The following is a 22,653-nucleotide window of genomic DNA, read 5'->3' as shown; positions in this document are numbered from 1 at the left end:
TTTCTTATGATGCACCTGCATAAGTAGCTTGCAACTGTTTTCTAGGGGGAAAAAGGTTCAAGGTTTCATTAGGTTTTCTGCCTGCAAGCCCGTGGCTTCTAAATAATCATCCAGCTAACCCCATCTGGCATCTCAGGTTAATCCAGTGATCTAGCAGTGTTCGTTCCTTGTGGTGCCACTGTGCACCTCAAGGTAGAGATACTGAATAAGAGATTTCAGAAATGTTAGCAAGTGTAGTGTTAGGACTTCGAAGTCTACTAGTGTGTCAGGCTATCAGTGAGACTGCATTGCCAGGAGAAGGAAATAGAGGAGAATGGAATTGGTGTACAGTCTAGTGACCCTTTTGCTTTCAGGTTTTTCCTGCAAAATAAGATGCAGTTGGAATGGGAATTTGGACATATATGTAGGAAGAAATGAAAAGGTAGGAATAGCTGGAGAAATGACAGATCCCTTTCCTCTGTAGCCAGCATATAGTCACTTGCTGAACAGTAGTTTTTGGCCTCATTTCCATTTAATTCCCTGAAAAATGTCTACAGTAATCTGGAAGATAGGTCTGTGTTGGTCTTACAAGAAGCATATTAAAACATCCTGTTTTCTTTCAGAAGCACAATAGGGTAGTAGTAGAAAGAAATGTATATAATTCATAAGTAACACTGGCTGTTTTCCTAAACATTTTATGATGAATTGAGGATCTCTTTTAACCAGTTTGGGGCACCACTAGTTAGTGTACTTTTTTCTTGCAGAGTTCTCATTGTCATCACACTGCATTGCCCATAATAATTTTGTTAAGGCAGCAATTCTTTCAACTATTAGTCTTGCCATTCAGAACTCTAGTTAATATGAAGATAATTGTGGATAACTATCCATGCATATCGCATAAGCAGCTGCATATTCTCACAATTTACTTTACATACGTTTGCTTGCATCCTTTGTATCCATAGCTGGTCAGCAAAAATGGTTTTTCTTACAGTAGTCTGGCGACTATTTGAAATTTATCAGTTCATATCTAGCATGATTAAAATTATCTCTTAAGAGATGAAGACTGTAAAGAGGCAAAAATACCTTGGACTAGTGTCTACTCTAACAAAAGTCTAAATTGGAAAACTTAAGTTATATTTTATAAAGATGTATTTTAATTCAATTTGAAACACAGAAAAGGAAGGTGAATATTCTGCAAACACTAAAACCTTTGAACCATTGAACACTATACTGCTTAAAATGCAAATATTTTTTATTGTATCAGCTGCTTTTGAATTGAAGAATATAATGCTCTCTTGGAAACAATTAACACCATGTCTAAAGAGTGAATTAACTTGTCTTTATTTGCACAGAAAGTACTGTTTCTTGTATTAAAAATGTTTTCAACCAGCAATGCAAAATATTTTTTTTCTCCTTTTTTTTTAATAGCAAATACCAGATGTATCACCAACAGGCCGCTACACAACGTTGGTTCCTCTCTTATTTATTTTAGCTGTAGCTGCAGTGAAGGAGATAATAGAGGATATTGTAAGTATTTAATAGCACTGTTTTGTAAATAGCTATCATATTTTTAATTTCTTACATTACAAAAATGTTTCCCAGTTGTCAAATCTAGGTCCAAGCATTTGATGAACCTCTTTATTTCTAATGTCACATTCATAAAATCCTTAGTTCCACTGTTGTGACTTTTCGTGGTTTTGTAGCCAGCACAGAGAACAGGCCTTTTCGGATTTTCCTGTTGCTCCAGTCCAGTGCAATTTACTGTTAGCATTTCCTGTCTTAGTGCTAAGTGTGATCTGCTGACTCCTGATGGCCAGGAACAGACGCTGCTCCTTGTTAGGCAGCGCCACCACCTTTGCCAGGTTTTCTTAGGTTCTTTCCAGTCACTTCTGTAGTAGTGGTTGTTTTGCTTTCTTCTTGCATTGAAAGAAAGCTTTAAAAGAGCTGGGGCATTGTGAACAGAGAAGTGTCCGTTCTGACTTTATTTTGAGGGGAGAGAAAGGAGTTTCAGTCTCTGTTTCATTTCCTACAAAAGTTGTTGGGGTTTTCTGAGTACCTTCTTGCCCTCTCTTCACTAAAAACATGATCGAAACCATCCCTCTAACTTGCTTAAAATAATTGAGTATTTTAATTGATGGTTTTTGTATCTAAGGAATTAAGTTAATTATTTACCAAATCACTCTAGATGCTACAAATTTCTTTATCTGCTTTTTTTTTTATTTTAGTTCTGCAGGTATGTTGTGAGAAGGACAAGACATTAGATATGTCATGATACAGCAGAGTGTCTTGTCCACTAGAGTAGTTCCTGTTTGTGGACACTTCTCTTGAGTTTTGGAAAGGGTTGCAGGTGGTGTAGTTTTTCCTTGCACACAAAGAGTAAGCTGCCTGGGAACATCAGATTTATTGTGTTTGAGCAGAATTACAAGTATATGCAGAACCATGGCCAAGAGGAAGAGTATTGAGCTACAAAGGAGGCTTGGAATAGAAAATGGTTAGTCACATGCTGCCTTTATTGATACAGTCGACTGGGTTTTCTCCTCAGTTACCTCTGTGAATGGATGGTAGGCAAGATACAGGTTGTATGAAGCTCCTGAGTCACAGAGTTAAGTGGTCCTGCAAGCCACAATGACGTTTCTATTAGATATTTTTCTTCTGTTTGGCATTTCTAGTTTTTACTGCCTTACAGTCAGCTTCTCCTTAAATGCCTTTGTTGCTTTCTCTTTGGATAAACAAAACCCTTTTGAAAAAAAAAAGCCATAAAATCAATTCATGTTCTTTTAGATATTTTTAACCATTCTGCTGTTAATGCTTACAGACTTAACACCATCTGTCAGTGTCTAGGCAAATATAAAACTGAGGCTGCTGCTACTGTACAAAGTGTCCCTTTTAAAATTATCTCACCCAGTTGCTTTTCTTTTGTTATTTATTTCTACCATTTGCTCTTTGTAACTTGAAGTGTACAGTTTGGTGTGGGGGGAGGACAGGGATCAGGTATAGGGGGATTTGCATATACCAGCTAAATAAAGTTCTCATTACCAAATGCTACAGAAATACCTAAAACCAATACATCTGTACTGGTTTTTCCTGAGAAAGCTGACCACTTTCTGCATAGTAAATTATTCAAAGTGTATTCCCTTAACCATTAATTTTCATTATGTCTCAGCTTTTTTACACAGTGAAATATTTAGGATCTCCACTAAATGGTAATCTTCATCTAATACTAAAGCTTTTGGACAGGAACCTTGTATATTGCTAACAATAAATACACCTGTCAAAATAACACTTTTAGCTCAAGACCCAAATGTTTCTTTTTCTGGAATGAGATACCAAGACGAGCAAGATGTTAGCAGAAGATATTCATGAACAGCATGTGTTTTCTGTATATGCTTCAAAGGTGCTAACATGCAGTGTTAGATTGTCACTGTTTCCAATGATTTTCATCCATCATGCCTCAGAAAGTCCTGGATATTAACCTTTTCAAAATGGAGGAGATGTCACAAATGGACATCTGCTTTGATCAAGTTGTATTTTCTCTTTGATCAAAGGTTATTTATCTGTACAGTCCGCCATCTTTTTGAAAGGAGAATCTGCTGGTATTCTATCAAAATCTAGTAAAAAATAATATTTCAATTTTGCAAAGTTATAAGGTGGCCTTTTAAGGGTTAGCTCAGATTAAAATCAACATTTTATTGGCAATAAATCACTCAAGTATCTTGACCTATTTTTCTTTAATTTTACAAGATTACTTCTGATTTTGTTTGCATCATTCATGCATTGTTTGCATGGATTCTGAACATCTGTTTCAAAAGTGTACCTAAACCATTTAATTATATTTAAATTAATTTTCTGAAACATATTCCTGCTCGTGAAGATCTGGGTTCCTGAGTCCTAAACAGTGTGTTTAAACTAGTATTCTCCTAAGCTTTTTGTATCTGAGTTTGATCATACCTAGAAAATGCTGGTTGTTAATAGCTGTGTCAGAAGATTACTGTTAAAGATGTCTCAGAGCTATATTAAAACTGCAGGGCATCACTGCCTGTTTGGGGGGTGTGCTGTTGATTTTTTGTCTGTTACTGTTGCTGAAGTCTGCAGGCAGCTTTGTAGAAGCAGAGTCATTACGTTTACACAGTCATTTCCTGACTTCAGATGTTTGTATGAGACGCTTAAGTGAAGAATTGTTCCATGATCTTTGCTGTGGTTGAATCATCTCCCAGTTCCAGGAAAGGGCAAAGTTATGGTATTGAAATGCACGAGTTCCTTGTGTAAGGAACTTGTCCCAATAGAGATTGCCCACATGAAAGGATATTTTTTAGTGCAATACAATTAGCCTGGAGCTGCATGTGACTTTCCTGGTTTTCATAACTACGCAAGTAATTAATAGTCCTGTTTAAATATTTACGTGGTTTATTGAATAGGTGAGTGGGAGGGGCTGATAGATGAGCTTTTATTAGAAGTGTGAAAGCTTTATTTTATCAACAGAAATCATTAACCACTCTGCATTTTTAATTTAGAAAAGGCATAAAGCTGATAATGCAGTGAACAAGAAACAAACTCAAGGTAGGACTTTTTTTTAACCTTTTTTTTTGAGGGGTTGAATTTTTGCACGTGGTAGTAATACAGTTTGAACTGCTGACGTAATTGAGTGGGAAATTGCATGTGCAGATTACTTCAGAATTCGTAATGTAAACAGTTGAAATAATAATTTGCAGTGACATTAGCCCCACAAAACAGAATATGTTCTATATTAAGGTTGTGAGGTTCTTAAGAAACTTGATCATTTACTCATTTAGCACAGGTGATGCTGTCTCTGTTAGAAGATCATAATCACCTATATATTTAATGGGCCTACATTATAATTAAAAGTAGTGTACACATACAATTTTTTTCAGCCAGCAATAGGAAGGAAGCATAAAAAAAATAGAACTGCCTTTCTGTGCTGCTTCAAAACTGTGGATAAAGACTAATGGAGTTCTTTTGGATTTGATTTGTTGGGGTTTTTTTATTAAATCACTGTAACAGTTTGATTGGAAAGGATGAGATACTTAGCCAGTATACTCTAACCAAAACATTGGCATGTGTTTTTTTAATAGATTTATTATAGATTAAATAGATTTAGCAGATTTAAATAGATTTAATAGATTAATGATAAGGAAAAGTGGTATAAAACTGGGATTATTTTAGCTCAGAAAATGAGGGAGGTATTAGTGTATCCTAAACATGCTTGTCAGGTAGTATGTCAAAATTTAGGTTCCTGCTTGGCTGCTCTTCAACTTTTCATGTTATTTAAGGTAGACCTCTCTGGATGGAAATAGTCCTGTTTTTGTATACAGGAGGAGGAATGAGTGTCATTAGAATTTGGTTGCAGAAAATTCGAAAAATACCACAAAGAGAAAAATCTCACATGAAATCCTTTTAGCTATATAATAAAAATAAGCATAAGTGTTTTAGGGAGAAATGTAGTTATCAGTTAACAATTGTGTAGTATTGCTAAATACTGGAAACATAAATTTTAAAGCCTACCTAAATTGTGTGTAAATCTTTACTGTAAAATTTATGGATGCTGGGAGGGCAAGATACCTTAGGAAACTATTGAGTATGTAGAAACTACTGAGCTCAGTAGCAGGTATGGAGAGATTAGGATGGGGAGACAAAACTATTGACTGAAATCACAGAAATAGAAATCTCCAGAGGACAGGCCTGGAGAAACAGATAACCTTTTAGCAATACATGAAAAACAGAGAAAACTTAATATTGACATCCAAAATTCTTTCATTAACTACTCATACTTTTGAGATTTGGCGGCAGTGGAATCTTAAAATGCCTTTTCCATTTTTCTTTTTGTCCAGAGTGTACAAGGTTTTAATAAAAGGCTCTCTTTTCTGACTCTTCTTCTTGATTACCTCTCATCAGGGTCTTTGGTAACTATTCCTAAGATTCCTGAATGTTCCATGCATGCAGAAAACTATCTTATAAGTTAAATGTGTGATGAGGATAAATAAAATATTGCTAGCACTGAGAAACACATTTCTTGAACTACTGCAGGATTCACATAAGTGAAGCACTGATCCTAGCATCCTGACAAAATAATTCTTAAAGGTATTGTCAAGTACAATCTACTGTGAAAGCAATAATTAAAAAGTTAATCAGTATGGTGCTCTCTTACTTTGTTTTCATGTATTCAGCAGTTCTATGACCCTAAAAATCAGCGATGTGCATAGTACATTGTAAATGCAGCTCCAACTTTGGTTATCTTTTAAACACATTAAATTGTTCGTGAAATGACATGTGCATGTATAGATTGTGTATATGGGTCCCCTTTCAACTTTCTGTTCTTTGATGACAATCTGTATCTAAGTCAGCCCTAAGTAACTAACTTTTTATAAGTTTACTATTAAAAAACCTTTCCCAAAGGATTTGGATGTATTAGGCTGCATTAGGGATGATTTTGTTGCCTCAGGCTGCATACATGCATGATCCAACAGGATACCACGAGACATTCTGACAGGATGAAATCTACATTTCTGTAGTGTGGTGAAGTAGCCTTCTGTAGGGCAGATGGAAAATGGTTTTGAAAATTAGTTGTTAGAAACAGCTGAAAAATGGGAGATACAAATGCGAAAGTCAGGCTGCAGAAGGCTTTATGGTGCAAGTTCTCTAAATTATATAAAAGGTGTGTAGCAACACCACTTCTTTTTTTGTTCTCATACAGAAATGGATTTAACTGAATGTTAGTGTGTGTTAATTGTCCTTAAAAGCTTACCCGATCAAGCTAGAATTAGAGTACTCTTGAGAGTACAGCTTAGTTGTCTGGATTGCTGCAAGGTATGTTTTTAATTCTCATCAGTTCTTTCATCTGATCGGTGCCATGGCCCTGCAAATCAGTATTGCTGTATTATAAGCTGTGTTGCTGACAAGCAGATGGGAATAGGTAGTTGGCAGCACAATTATCAAATGTCTTGGGTTCCTTAGGACAGACAGTATTACAACCAGTCATCACACTAAATCTGTAGTTTTACCAGAGAGGCGAAATGGTTTGTCAAATTAGATTTTGTATAATTATCAGCTGGTTGGTGAGGCAGTCGTTAAAGTATCTTGCTTACTGTCAGAAAGGGAGAGTGCCCCATCTACCATTGCCCTGAGCATATCAAGACTAGTAAATTTGGGGGAAGGAAGAGGAAGGCTTACTAAGCAGGTTAAGTAATGATTGCAGCTTTCATTGAGATACACAAGAAGAGGAGTCATTCTGGACAGAACCTCCAGGAAGACTTAAATGTAGATGCCATATGTAGGCCCAGATTTTGATCCACCTTTTTGAAGTCAGCACATTCTTGCATAAGAACTTGGTCCTGATTGGGAACATGAGGTTCCTGATGGCTTAAAAGCTGGAAAACCCAGTGAAAGGGGGCAGTCTCTTAAAGTTATCTGAGTATTGATACATAGCAGTATGTTTCTTTTTTTTTTTTTTTTTTTACATATCCACGTTCAGTATATATATTTTCGGTAACTGGGGCTAAAAAAAAGTTATATTTATTATTGTCTGAAAAGATAATCTTGGCAATTAACTGGCAACAAGGCATGTTTTTTCTGTCATGATAGTAACACTTAAAACTAGACTAGTGGAATCTGATTTCAGTATTAATTGTGACTACCAGGGAAAATCTATACTAAATACCACTTTAAATAGCATGGAGTATTTTCAGTATATTTGTGGAGGACGTGACTGTAGCAATCCTAAAGTTCTTTGATATGACAATAACAACAGAATAGTTAATCTCTAGTGAGCCTCCTCGCACTTTTAGTGAATATTGAATATATTCCTCTTCTCCCCCTCCCAATAATTTCAAAACTTTTTAACTTTGGAACTTTTTATTCCAATTACTCATTTATTTTGGAAAACACATAATCATAAAAATCTATATCAGATTTATTTGATTGTCGAGGCCTGTAAAATGTTCTATTTGACTTTATACTAAGATTCAGTGGTACAAAAACTGTTAAAAAAATGTGTGCTATATATTTGAAATGCTTGATCTGAATTCATAGAAACAAGGCATGCTCTAAAATATTATGTAAATGAAGTGTGTCTGTATGGCTTTTCATAAGGAATCTAGCATATACCTCTATACTGCCGTTAGATTGTACGACTGGAAAATTATTTATTTTTTTCCTTTTTTTTAGTACTACGAAATGGTGCATGGGAGATTGTCCACTGGGAAAAGGTGTGTGTGTATTTACTGGTCACTTTTAGAGCATAATGCATATTTAATATTTGTTTTATTTCTCCATGCAATTATTAATGATAAAAAACAACTGGTATTATGGGAAATGTATAATCTCTTGTATTTTATTTTTTCTTTGTTGATATTTGTCTCTCAAAACATACTTTGAAGTCAAGTCAGTTTTGATGGCATGAGTCCAAACTGGTTAAATTCAGTGGGAATAAGCTGAATAATATGACAACTGTGGCAAAATTACTCACTTCCTTAGTCTACGTCCTTAGTAGTTTGCCAAGGCAGAAACTTCTTTATGGAAAGTAGTTGCTTTGTGTATTTGTTGAACTTCATCAGCTTAAATCATGAGAACTTTAAAAACTTCTATGCAGTGGTTAGGAGGGGACTCTTCAAGGTATCTTTCAAGAACTAAATGTTATGCTACCATCTAGTCAGTTACTTTGAATGGTTTCCATACCTGAAAACTTGAAGAAAATTTGACTCACTGTACTTTGGAGGCAAGGTGCAGATGAAATTGTCTTACACATTTGAAGAAGTAAGGATATAGTGTGATGCAACAAAACTGTGGTCTTAGGTGCAAATAATTTCTTCTTTAACTCAACTTCAGTCTTTCAGTAAAGTATTTTACAAAACCAGCAAAATTAAAGAACTGCATAGAGGAAGGCTATTAAAGATTAGGCTTATTTGGCTAACCAGGCTTATTAAAGATTAGATTTCCAAAGAATTCTGATAACTTTTGACAGGACTCCAGTTGTACAATCTAACTTCTATAAGTGTGTGTTTCTAACAGTCTTGCTAGCAAATTCAGCAGGTAAATATTTACTGTGCTTAAAACAAGGGTATAATACATTTTGTTTGAGACCATTAACCAATTCCCAGTTTTCTTTCAGGTAGATGTTGGAGATATAGTTATAATAAAAGGCAAAGAGTATATACCTGCTGACACTGTACTGCTCTCATCAAGGTAGAGATGCCCACTGATGCTTATAGTGTAGAGGCTGGTTTCTCTACCCTGTATTTATTTATTTATTTGTGATTGCTCCAAGGAAATAAAGAATAAACAAAAGTGCTGCTGTTCCAAAGTGTAGTCTTGTGTTCATTTGGTCATTTATCATTTAAGGCGGTGGTTTTTTTAAACTGTGACAATTGCAGTTTTGAAATTACACTGGCATTCAATTTACCCCTAAGAAAAATGTAGTGTTAATTTTGTTGTTGGATATAATACAAAAAAGGCTGGTTCTCTGTCTAAAAATTGGACCTCAACAGCCATATTTAACCATCTTGGCTTTTTGACATTTATCCAACAAATTTCATCCCATAAGTAAATCAAAATGGATTTATTACAGGAAACAGAAATGGTTTTTAAATTATATCGTTTCCAGTTTGATAATTGAATCAGGGAAAAAAGTGAACATGAGATGTGAATCATCAAATCAGCACTGTCTGAATACTCACTTTATTATCTAATATATATATTATGAATAATTTCATCAGTTGGAAGCAAGACTTAATTTTTAGCATGTCATGCTGTGACCCGTTTTACATGGACAATCAGAGGTTGTTTATCATCATTTCCTTGGACAGTTTTATTTAATAAATCCACATCTTAAGTGGAAGATGCACATTTTTCAACATCTATTTGATCAGGTCAACAGATAACATACTCTGAGAATCTTTTTTAATTAATATTATCTAAATGTGAATGTAATTTTTTTTTCTGGCACAAGCAGAAGTGTTATGTGTATGACTATTATATCGGTATAAAACCTCTATGATCTCACTGAAGTTAATTTATCTACTCATGCCTACAATTAATAAAGTTAGGATCTTAAGCATTTCTGTTGACAGACTGTGATATAGACTTGTACATTGTTTCTCTGTTTTCCATTATATCTCAAAATTAAGTGTAGCTGTTTCTAAAACACGTCTAATAAGTTATTATCAAGTGTAAAGTAGTTCCCAGAAAATGCTGTAAATTTCGCCCACAGTCTGTCTCCAGTGCTAATGTTAGCCGTAATGTTGAGTGTCCTCTGTAAACCTTTTACTTCTGTACTTTGAGAAACATTTATAAATTCTCCACCAAGATCTTTGCTTCTCCACCAAGAGCTTTGCAGGCAATACACCACTTAGCGAGGACACTCTTTCTGTTGGACTGCTAGTAGCTTCTGTCATGCTAACCACAGTGTCTTGCAGGTGGAAGAGTTTACATCCTCTCAGAGCAGCTTCTTCATAATCCCCCTGAGTAATCCCCTAAATTTGAGTCTATTCCTAGGTGTCTTCACAGCTTTGCCCTTTCAAATTTGGAGGACACTTGCATCACAGTTGTGGTTTACACACAGGAAAATACCAACTGCCTGAAGAGCCTACTTTGCAATCCTTGTACCCCTGAAGAAATCTTGTATTACAAGTTGACAGTGAAAATAATAGTTAGCTGCTACTGGACTTGGTCGGGACTCTTTCCACTGTTTAACCCCTCTTTAGTGCCCTTATTAGAACACACTATGTGTGTCCACCTATCACCATTACTCACATTGAATTTTCCTGTCAGCTTTTCTTCTAGGATCCAGGTTGCAATGGGGACTCTGAATCACAATTGCTTTTCTAGGCCCAGTTCAGGCATTTCTTTCAGCTAAAACTTCTTCCCTTTATATTACCAGGATCCTGTTTCAGACTTGCTTCCAGGAGACAACCTGGTACTACTACATGTTCTCTAATTCTGCCTGCATACTGGCCTGTGCTCTCTCCTCCATCTCTCATCTCCATGTTTCTTCAGGAAGACTCTCCGTCAGTTTTGCTTTCAGGTCTTTATTGATGTCCAGTTACATTTTAGGTTCCAAAAGCAATACAAGTCTGTGGGCCTGGTTTTAATTCAAATTAATAATACTGGATTCTTTTTACCAGCACTAGCAGTTTCTGGAGAACAAGAGGATCTTAATTATTTTAGGAAACTATAATCTCTCACAGTGAAGAGCACAAACCTCTGAGATTTAATTCTGTATGGTTCTTGCTAGTTCAGTGTGCACTGAAATTTACGAAACGGGAAAAAAAATACAAAATAATTTTCAGCATGTCTACATAGAAAAGATACTTGTTACCTAGCTCTTCATAAAAGTTGGTGTAAAATCTGTTGTTGTGGCTTTTATTTTTTCAATTGATGTATGGATTGGCTAAAAACTTGGTTACTTGAGAAATAAGTGTAACACTGTTTAATGTTTACCTATAATGTCAGTGCGTTCTACAGCCTCAAGTTTGTGCCTTAAAGTAAAATAAACCACTTGAGTAAAAATGAAAATGTTCTAGCTCTTTTCTTTCTGACCTGATTAAAATAGATTTTGAAAAAGTTGTCATCAGACATTTTAATTAACATGTATTGTTTGAATAATAATTTCAAACTCTGTCTTTTTGTCTTTGTTCATTTGTTTTGTTCGTTGTTTTTTTTTTCCCTGTCACTTATTTTTCTGTTCTAATCATTTCAAACTGGGATGTGTAGGTGGCAGTAGGGGAAGTAGTGAAAGTGACCAATGGGGAACATCTCCCAGCTGATCTCATCAGTCTGTCATCAAGGTTAGAATAAAGTAGTTGCACAGGATACGTGTATGTGGGTCCTCATATACCAAATATGAATAACACTGCCATTTTGATAATCTTTGCTTTGCTATTCATCTTTCTCCAACAGAACCTACATATTTACAAAACTAGAAAGGGTTCTTCTATGAAGTACAGATTATAAAAGTGAAAATACACTATAACACTTCAAGAAGTTAAAATTGTTTCACTCCTCTTGGTTTTTACTCTACCTCCATGGAATTCTATCAAACAAGTTGTCATTGAATAAACACAGTTAAACACCAGGTTAAATATATGTTTAAGAGGAATATACATCTTTTAACCAACTCACTATTTTCAGCAAAGAATATAGTTTAACATTGGTAGGACTGGTAGAGGACCCTCTGCACAAACTTGGATGTTGCACAATCTCTGCTGCATGTGGTGGCAAAAGCAGCGTTGTTCTTGTGTATTGTGACAAAATGCATGTTTCTTAGACATGTCAGCTTTATGCTATTGTCTGCACTCTTACCACACTTTGTTTTTTACCTAACCAATCAATGGGCCTGCCTTGATCTAACTGTAACTTACTTTGGAGGTCACTGTAATCTGCTACAGTTACTGCAATTAAGCATGTGTCTCACTTGAAATGTCTTTGCTGCCTTAGTTTGTTTTAAAAGTGCTTTACAAAAATATTGTTTGGTTTTGATTGTTAACTAATAAAAATGTTCGAATTGTGTGGTTCCGTCCAAACAGGCTAAATAAAAGTTATTTCTATTTTTAGAGAAGTTTGCCAAGAATAAAACAGTAGCCGGAATGTACCTTATTATAATTTTTCACATTTTAATGCTTGTGCTTTACAAAACTGTGTTAAAATAGGCTACTTAACATTATCCTGCAGATAATCTGAAATTGTTACTTATCTGTAGCAACTGTTGCATTAATAAAGGAAATTTTAAAAATAATTGATGCTCGAATTTCATGCTAGAAGGAAGGAAAACACTAGAAGCTTTAAAGTGGTGTAGAAGGTAAACCTTTATTCTTTTAAATGTTACAGGGTTTTTGTGACTTATTTGAGCCTTTCAGGAATCAAAACTTGTTTTTGTCTTGGATTTAAATCGTAGGTGTTCTGTCCTCAGGCCCAGAAAATGGGAGCTGGAGTAATTTCGAAATTTCTTGGTATCTGTCAAACAGATGATGCATTCAAGTAGTAATATTCTGCGTGAACTTAAAACAAATATTTTATTTATAAAAAAGCTTTTGAAATGGCAGAAGGGGGATATATTTCAAAAACTCCTATTACGTTATCCATAATTTAGACTTCTTTTGTAAGAAAACCATTTGCAAGGAAACTTCTATATCTTCAACTCCTGCTACCTGCTCTAGTAAGCACTACAAATGCACTATGCTGTGCCCATATCATAATCTCGTACATAAAGATAGAACACTTTTGATGTGTACAGTGCTTTTATCAGTATTTCGTTTAAGAAAATAGGCTTTGGCAAACTTCTCTGAAAATGTAAAGTGCTGTTAGGTTTTACAGATTTGGCTGTAAATTATTCTGGTTTTGAAGATTTGATAAGACAGACCTATTTGTATAAATAAATATTACAAGATTACAGGAAGTTTATGGATTTTGCCATTGTAATTTTGAATTCAGGACTTTTTTTCTCTTCATAGTGAACCACAGGCCATGTGCTACATTGAAACATCTAACTTAGATGGTGAGACAAACTTAAAAATCCGACAGGTAGGAATTTCATTTTTCAGACTGTTTCTAATATTTTTGTCTATTACTGCTTATAAAAACATTTTTATTACATTAATGAATGTTCTAGAAGACTCTGAAATTTTAGTGGTTTGAATAAAAAGCTATAGATTATTGGCATCATAAAAGTGGAGGAATGAGTGGTTATTCCTAAGTCATTCTTTGTGCTTTGTTTCAGGGTTTTTCTTTGGGAGAATAGGTAGAAACATAAGTGGTTTGGGTATTGGCTTTGTTAACATGGTGAGGCAGAAGCCCTGCAGAAAGCAGCTGATGGGGCCAGTATTGTCCTTCAGGGACAGGTAGGGAATAGCAGGTTTTGACTGAGTGTGCTGTTGCTGTGCAGGGACCTTCTTGCTGAGCTCTGTGATGGATTATGACCCTCTCTTGGTATTGTCAGATGCCAAGGTGACTTCTTCACTGTAGCACCCAGTTGCAATAGTAAAGTGTAGTTTTCCCACTTTGTTCCCATAGGGATGATTGTTTTCTGGTCTTGCTGTTAGATTTATAATACGTAGATTTGTTATTGGATGATGGTTTTTAATGTCATGACAAATGAATTTTGTTTACAGGGTTTGCCACTAACATCAGACATCAAGGACGCAGAAAGCTTGATGCAACTCTCTGGCAGAATTGAGTGTGAGAGCCCAAACCGACATCTCTATGACTTTGTTGGAAACATCAGACTGGATGGGCATGGGTATGTAAATACAAGGAAGAAGATCTTGGGAGATTCAGTGTAACAGTATGTGTTACACATACTTAGCTATGTGTTCTTAAACTACTGAAGTAAAAATATGTACAGTAAATATTTTTTATGTATTCTCTGATAGAATTCTCTTTTGAAAAAAACTAGAAGCATAAACCTTACTTCTAATGTCTACAGCTTGTTTTATTAGTTGTCCTTCAGAAAGCATTAGGTATTAATAATAGAAGAGACTGCTAATCACATTCTGACAGTTCTGGAATATGTACCTAGTAACTCACTTTTTAAGCATGTCATCTGTTACAGAAGCTGAATAGAAATAATTTCTCTTTTTTTTTTTTTTAATTGTTCTTTTCTTATGTTTGTCTAAGTGTGGAGAGGAACAGAGTCCATTGCTATAAAGCTCAGTTCTTCTGACTTGGTAGCTGAAAAACGTTTAATACCTTAGTTTACTTGAAAGTATGTTCCTTTAAAAATAGAAAATGTGCACTTGCAATGCACATGCTTGTACAACTGCTTAAAAAATTCTTAGGATACTGAAATGCTTACCAAATACTGATATTCAGAGTGCTCTCTGGATTCACAGAAGATTTATTACTAGATCCAGAATTGCTGAATCCTTCATTCCCAAAGATTTACAGTATTTCTTACTTATTTGGTAGGTATTCATTTCTCCATATCCAATATTGTTCATGACTGAGGTTTTAGAGTGATGCATAAAGTACTAACTAATTACTAAATACGTCTTTTATTCCCCTTAATATTCCATTTTTTATTTACTCCTTTCTTACAGATGCATTCTTGGATTTTTCAGTCGCAAGGGTGTGGATCAATTATAATTCTATATAATTCCACTGTACTTATCATTAAGAAGAGAAAAACATTTACCTGTAATTCTTCTCTGAAGGTAATAGTTATAGCAGATCCACACATTTATTCTGCCTCCCTGGCTAGAAGGAAAAACATACTTTCCTTTTTAATCTATGAATTCTTTAAAATTGATTAAAAAAATAAATATTGAGTTTGCTGATGGCTATTATGCCTCAAGACTGTGTAGGAGGACGCCATCTGCTGGTCAAGAAATTTTTCATTCGAGAAATTCTGTTCTGGAATATTTTGTCTATAGTTCCTGTGCAGTAGGATAGTTCCGAAAGTGTGGCTCTAATGTAATATTTACCTTCAGTGAAAAAGAATTGCAGATAAGTAACACATTTTGGATCTTGGTCTTAGTTCAACCTGAAAAATCAGGGATATTTTTTTTAGAGGGAGCGCAAATTCATCTGATTTATATTTATTTGTCCAGATCTTTGGACCTTCCTACCATGTTATGTAGGTTCAGCAGTTGTGATTTGCACTTTATCCATTACCATCTTAACATACTTGCAAAAGCATTAGAGGATACTGAAAATGTGTTTCCATCTTCTTTCACTTAATCTAAGCCATTGGAGTGCCATAAATGTTGTATCATGTCGACCCTTTCAGTGTTTTCTTTTTCCCTTCATGGGAGAGCAACTCAAAATAAAAGAAGTTTTCTTTTTTTTTTTTTTTTTCTTTCGGATACTCAGTATTCAAGGAGACAAAACACCATTACAGGTATTTTGCCTTTTGACTAAATCTGTGAACTAAAAGAGGCAAAAGTTTTCTTGCTGTCCTTAGCCTTGGAGTGAGCTAACCCTTATCACCAAAGTGTGCAGCTCTTTATTATGCTTATGAGTATAAAGAAGCATGTCAGCTTGGTTTTAGTCCATGAAAACAATTAGCTAGAGAAAGGAGAAGAGTTCTTTGGCTTGGTTTATATGAACCTGTGACTAGACAGTGGTTTGCTGAATGGTGAGGGGATTATGCAAAACAAAGTCAGATTCTGGTTATCCAAGACTGAAGTATATTTTTTCCTGAAGACATTCTTAAAATTTTGGGTAAGAGTGAAGTATACTTGTTAACAAAAACATTCTATTGTGTAAGTTTTCACATGTGTTTCAGAAATTATTAGCTCTTAATATACCCTCTGCCAGGAAAGTATTCTAAAAGCATCTTTCCTCATTGAGAACATCCTTTACTGGATACAAGAGTGTTGGTGACAGTCAGTAGTTATGTAAAATGCAAGAGAAATTGGATATGTTGGATCAGTTTTAAGAAGACTGAGGCTGGGAAATAAGACACTTGAGATCTCTCAAGTCATTGCACCATCTGTCAAGTCATTGCACCATCACTTTGTTAGAGCAGAGTGTGATCACAATGTTGGGTATTTGTCACATCACCTGGCACATGGGGCTTTCCATACCCTGCCTATACTCTTTGAGCTACCCAAAATGTTACTAAATATCATGGCTTTTTCAGATGCTTTATATTTTATATATCAGAGATACAGCTGCTGTCCGTAATCAGTTAATTTGTGATCTTAATAATGTGTTGCTTTCAAACAAGTAGGGACAGTAGTTTTAGGTAAGAATTCCAAACATTAGAGCACTTTTGACAAGTGTAAACTACCAGCTGGTATTTATAGAGTGAGAAGTACCACAGGGCATGTTTGTCCATGCAAAAGAGTAATAATTTTCTAAAATTCATGTATTTTAAGGAAAACTTGACCTACATTATATGTATAAAGACAGCTGTTTGAATTTAAGACAAATGTTTCCCATGTCTTTTGAGGGTATGTTGCTCCTTTACTATACACAGTTTTAAAAGAAAAATAGAACAAAATATACCTGGTTTTGCAGTTTAAAGAAGGCATGTGAAATATTATTGTAAGTGTTAAATAACTGTGTTCATGAAGGATGGTTATGTCATTAGAAGAGTGAGAGTTCACAAAATTCTTTCATTTGAAAATTGCTTTGAAAGTCAGTTTTTTAAGAGATCATTTAGGAAAAAAATTGATGATCATAAATCACAGGAGAATGAGACATTTTTGTTTTCAGTATGCTTGGTTAGTAATACCATATCAAAATTAGCAGCACATAATAAAAATTAAGTGGTAAGTAATATTTTTGAAAACTTAGATTTTTGGCCTGGTTTTTATCTGTCAAGTTTTTTCTGTCTAAATTCGCAAAAAGTTAACTGTGAAAATTAGGTTCCTAATCTGTTAACAGTAATCATGTAAATTTCGAGAAAATAGTTTTAACAAATGCTGCTTACATTTATTCATTGATATTGACTGGTTTAGTATTAAAATGTAAAAATTCTTCCTTCTAGTACTGTTCCATTGGGATCTGATCAGATTCTTCTACGAGGAGCTCAGTTGAGAAATACTCAGTGGGTTCACGGGATAGTTGTCTATACTGGACATGACACAAAACTTATGCAGGTTTGTCACTTGGATTTTGTCTGACCTGTCTGCTTTATTACCTTAATTTACCATTCCATGGTACAGAAACATGGCTTGACTCAATATAGTACTAAAATGTCAGTAATATAGCATCTTTCATATGAATTAAAAGCAATAAAAATAAAGCAATTTCTTGTTATTTTAGTCACTTAGTCTCAAAGTAGTTTTTCCACTAGTAAGCATATTTATTGATTTTATCTTGTAACTTGTGCCTTGAAAACCCTTTATTAGCAAGTTCTGTTATCATAGTTTGTCTTCTTTTATTTTTAACTGCTCCTAAAACTGTTCTCTTATGGGGCTTTCTTTCAAGTACAAAGGTAATCATTCTTGTCAGAAAACAAAATGAGCAGGAAGGGGACTGAAGTTACTTTGCCTAACGTATTTTTAAATATCAGAATTGAAATGCACCTGTTGAGAAAAAATAATTTCAGATTGGTCATTCATGCCTTGTTTCTTGCTTTTCTTATTTGTAAAATAGTTCCTTGAAAAAGTATGTCTGTATTAGCAGCTGTCTTCCATTGCACTGACAAGGTGTATGTACATTCATTTTTAGTGTTTACTGTTAACTGTTGGTGTTGCCAGTGTTCTGTGTGATTGTCTAAACTTCTTGTGACGCAATTCTAAATCTCCAATTCATAGATTTATAAGCTGCTGGTTTTGGGGTTCTTTAAGTAAAAGAGTTAGGGCATTTATGATTATGTATTTGGGAGAATATTTAGAAAGGGATATACAGCAACATGTAATTTGTAAAGCAAGAACCATGTTACCTCATTGAATATTAATAGTTACTTCTGGTTTTTGTGTTTTGCAGAATTCAACAAGTCCACCTCTTAAAATGTCTAATGTGGAGCGAATTACGAATATTCAGATTTTGATTTTGTTCTGCATCCTTATTGCCATGTCTTTGATCTGCTCCATTGGTTCAGCTATATGGAACCGAAGGCATACAGGAAGAGACTGGTATCTTGATCTAAATTGTAAGATCTAAAATATTATATTAATATTTTAGTATTTGGTTGCCTTTCATATTGGGAAAGGAGGATGATTACTTTCCCTTGCACAGGATTTTTTTTTAATCTCTCTTCTTTGTTGACTAAAGTCATTAGGCTAGGTATATCACAGCACGTATAAAGTTTGCCTTACTGTGCCATCTAAGCTCTTGCTAAATTCAGGAAAGGCAAGATGATTTGTTTGTCTCTACTTCTTTCAGGCAGTCCATCTCTGCAGCTCAGCAAGGTCTGCATCAGCATTCCGCTGGCATAAACAGCTTCCTAGACATCAGACTGAAACCTCTTACAGCTGTTACCAATAGATTACATTTAAAGCTGTAGTGACTTTTCTGAATTTTTAAACCTGCTTGTCTTAGAAAGTGATGCTGTGGCTTTATAATTTATACTGTATAGGGCTTTAACTAATCAATATCAGAACTTAATAGACTCCTCCTAGAGAAGATAAAAGAGGCACAAGAAGTCTCAGATAACATATTATACGGGGCAGCTGTATGTAAGGTGAATGCAGGGCAGTGTGATGTTACGCGGGTCTTCATGGCAGCATGCAACATGCTGACAGTCTGACCTGCTGTGAGGAAACAAGATTTAAAAGTAGTTTTCATGAATATACTTTGTGGTCAATTATTCATGTTTTCAGAATTTCTTAAGGCCTTTTTTACTTAGGCAGAACCAGAACTGAAACAAAGCTCCTGAGTACCAAAGCTTCTGAATGTAGTCAGCAAAGAGGGGTTTTTTGGGTTTTGTTAAGTTCTAAAAGAAAAATCCTGAAGTTCTGATTTGAAGGCACTCCTAAAGTTTCTGTGTGTGCATTTACTTCCCTTCTTTTTGATTATGAGAAAAAAACTTTTTTTTTAATTAAGAAACTGAACTTTCATGTTTTCCTAGTGAAATAAGAAAAAGTGAACTAGTTCATAGAATATTGACAATTTTCAGTAATATCAAAGAAGGACATTATATGTGCTTCATCTGTACATTTTTTTTTTATTTTCTAGGAAACATAAATATTTTAAGAATATGGTGGCTATTATATGCTTCACAGTAGTGAAGCAGTTTATAAACTGTTGTTATTCCTGAAAAAAGAAACATGAAATAGTGGCCATTGATATCTTGGTCTGTATGTTCTTAACTGATTATCTATGTCAGTTTATTTTCTGATATATGTCCTATGATTAAATGAAATTGTTTTGGGTTTTGTAAGGTATGTCCTTTAAAGCTGTATTCAGCATAGTTGTTCTGATAGCAGATGCTTTTAATAAGTAAGAAGCATTTTATCCCCCTTTCCCCTTAGTTATCTAATTTTTTAGCTCTATAGTCTTTTACAGAAGTACGTCATTTGACGCTGGAAGTGATACTAATGAAATTCTCCAAAACCTTCTTTTCTACATGTATGAGTAACAACCAAATCCATGTTGGACACACAGTGGAAACTTATATGAAGCTGTTTTTCTTTGAGATGCCTTGAATATAGCTAGGCAGGCTCCATCTTTTACCCTTTTGCTGTAGTGCACAGCAGACTTTCCCATTCTCATCCTCTCTGAGCTATTACTGCTGGAGTTATCTTTAAAAGAAAAACTTAAAACTTTAAAGAAAAAAGTAGTGTAAAACTACTTGTTTTATGTGTTAATATTCAAATTTCCAGTTGTTCAGAACTTTCATCTTTCATTAAACTCTCTAATTTCTTATCTTCCTTTCATGGGCTATGAAATTACCGCTTTTGTAGCATTTTGCTCTGTTGAGGGAGAGTATATGATTGTCTGAAGGTGAATGGAGAAAAAATGCATTCCACTATATATTTCCCCTTTTGAAATATAAAACTGAAATATTTTGAGTTTAGAACTTGGTTGCTTATATAGATATTCCCAGATTTTGATCTTAAAATGTAGCAAAAGAGGAATGGTTGGTAAGTTTGTGCTTCAGAAATTGGAGATGATTGCAAAGATCACTGAATTTGAACTCTGCTATTATAACAGAGATCCTTAACTCTGAGGAAGGTCTTATCTATAGGCAAGTGATACTGTAATTCATCCCAAAGATTCTTCTTAGGACACTTTAAAAATCATCTGTTAATGCAATATTTTGAATACACTGCATATATATACTTCTAACTACAGTCTAAAGTATTTATTTGATTACTTTGTTTTTTGGCAGATGGTGGAGCAAGCAACTTCGGATTGAATTTCTTGACTTTTATCATTCTCTTCAATAATCTTATTCCAATCAGCTTGTTGGTTACACTTGAAGTCGTTAAATTTATCCAGGCATATTTCATAAACTGGGTAAATACTATTTTTATAATGTGCATTGATTTCTAAAATCAAGTGGTTCACAAATACACAAAATGATGGATTGCTTGTCTATGCATATATTTTTTTCAGACTTTTTCTGTTTGTACATTTATTATTAGTGGAATCTGATGAGGTAATAATAAATTATTTCACTTAGTAGTGCTGTTATAGCTGCACCAGGTTGATTTTTGCATCATCTTTGTTGTGATCCTCTAGTTGTAGAGAAGCAAAGTGAGCTTTCTGTGGATTGCAGATAGAAACTTTAGGTTCGAATATTCCCCAAAACATGATTAAAACCAAACGAGTTTAAATGTTGATACCAAAAAATTGATACATTTTATTTAACAGTAAATTAAAGAAGGAAATAGAAGAAGAGGGTGAGGGGACAGGAAGAGTGAGAGAGACAGATTAAGTAGAATCTGTCACCCTTCTATGGGTCCCAGCTATATGTGGTCAGTCCTCTCCATCTGGTCGTCTTGGTGGTGAGGGTCCCTCTCCGAAAGGCATAGAATTCAAAGGATTAATATTTAATTAACCAGCCTAGTTTGGGCCAGTTTTGGCAGGTTTGACACTGTCTCTGGCAAGACTCTGGATGGCTTGCCCCATTTTGCATCACGTGCAGTGCTCTGAGGCAAGGCTTCAGGAATGAGTCTGGGGAGCACTTTGGGGGTTTTTGATGATTGTGACACCCCCTCAGCTGTCCCCCACATCGATGTCCTGTGGATGTGGCTTTCTGGGGTGGTGGGGAGTTGTTTCACAGCTGTGTGTGATGGAGAATGGGTGTTCACTACCTCTGACCAGAGGTTGCACCACACGCTCAAGGCTCTCCTCCTCCTCTGCCCTTGCCGGGGAGGGGAGTCTGTGCAAACCTGGCAGCAGGAGATAAGATTGGGAGCTATGGCCTCCCCCAGCCCAAAGCTGGGGAGGGCTGATTTCCAGGACAGCTGCTGAGCTTGGCCCTCCTGTGGATGCTCTCCCTGCCTTATCTGCTTCTTCCCAGACCTAAGATGAATGAACAAAAGTGTCACTTTATCTTATCTCAGGTTCTCTTAGGCAGCTTAACTCACAGTCCAAGGTTTCATTCAGGGGGCCCATTCAAGGTGGGCTTTGGTGGTGCAGCTTTTCATATCAGTGTTTAAGCCATGAACTATAACTTTTCAGTTTCTGACAGTGTTTTTGTGCTTTGTGCATTCTCATTATTGATATTCAGGTATCAGTTTCATTCAGAATGATCAGAAGAATGTGTTTTGCAGTGCTGGGGAGTTTTGTCCAGTTTCGTATTTTCTTTCCAGACTTTGGCAATTTGCTTATTTTTCCAAGCACCACCCTAGTTTAATGGAGTGAGTTTTATTGTACAAAGTCAGTGTCTTCTAGTATTATCACCTATAAAATATATAAAGATTAATTTGGCATCCTTTAATTTTTTTTCTTAATGAATTAGTGGGGAAAATGAAGGGTTTATTCTGTTCAAGGTAGGAGTGAGCCATTTTCCGTAAAGCCATGTAAATATGCCTTCCATTTTTCCATTTTTTTCCAAATATAAATTTATGGTAGCATTCTGAACACTTTAATCCAATTCCTTGATCAAATGTGTGAAATAGATTTGTATGTATGAGATATGTCATGGAGATACAGATAAGAATGTGTGTGAAGTAGCAGGTAAAGCATATGCTTTATTTTAAAAGTCAAATACTTTTGTGAGCAGTCAGCTGGTTTCGATTTCTTCTCTTTTTTTTATGCTGTAAAACAAACTTAACACACTGGAGAATGCAATAAAATTCTTCCTTAATTGTCTGTATTTTAAAATAA

General features: G+C 35.1%; 1 protein-coding gene across 4 annotated transcripts in view; it reads left to right on the top strand.

Moving 5' to 3' along the window:
• The window catches only part of ATP8A1 (ATPase phospholipid transporting 8A1), a 103,868-nt gene that overhangs the window by 10,077 nt on the left and 71,138 nt on the right, over positions 1-22,653 (top strand). For 2 of the 4 annotated variants that reach the window (XM_014871081.2, XM_014871079.2), the window contains exons 4-12: positions 1,408-1,506; positions 4,491-4,536; positions 8,158-8,198; positions 9,101-9,174; positions 13,437-13,506; positions 14,094-14,221; positions 17,417-17,528; positions 18,361-18,526; positions 20,708-20,835. In XM_014871081.2, the coding sequence (XP_014726567.1) occupies positions 1,408-1,506; positions 4,491-4,536; positions 8,158-8,198; positions 9,101-9,174; positions 13,437-13,506; positions 14,094-14,221; positions 17,417-17,528; positions 18,361-18,526; positions 20,708-20,835 (864 nt within the window). Of the gene's footprint in view, positions 1-1,407; positions 1,507-4,490; positions 4,537-8,157; positions 8,199-9,100; positions 9,175-11,700; positions 11,775-13,436; positions 13,507-14,093; positions 14,222-17,416; positions 17,529-18,360; positions 18,527-20,707; positions 20,836-22,653 lie in introns of all 4 variants that reach the window. The other 2 variants (XM_088163312.1, XM_014871080.2) reach the window with 1 other exon arrangement.

Source organism: Sturnus vulgaris, chromosome 4 (assembly GCF_052056855.1).
Source record: "Sturnus vulgaris isolate bStuVul1 chromosome 4, bStuVul1.hap1, whole genome shotgun sequence".
NCBI lineage: Eukaryota > Metazoa > Chordata > Aves > Passeriformes > Sturnidae > Sturnus > Sturnus vulgaris.
The sequence above is the reverse complement of the archived record's forward strand: the minus strand, read 5'-3'. Positions and strand labels throughout refer to the sequence as shown.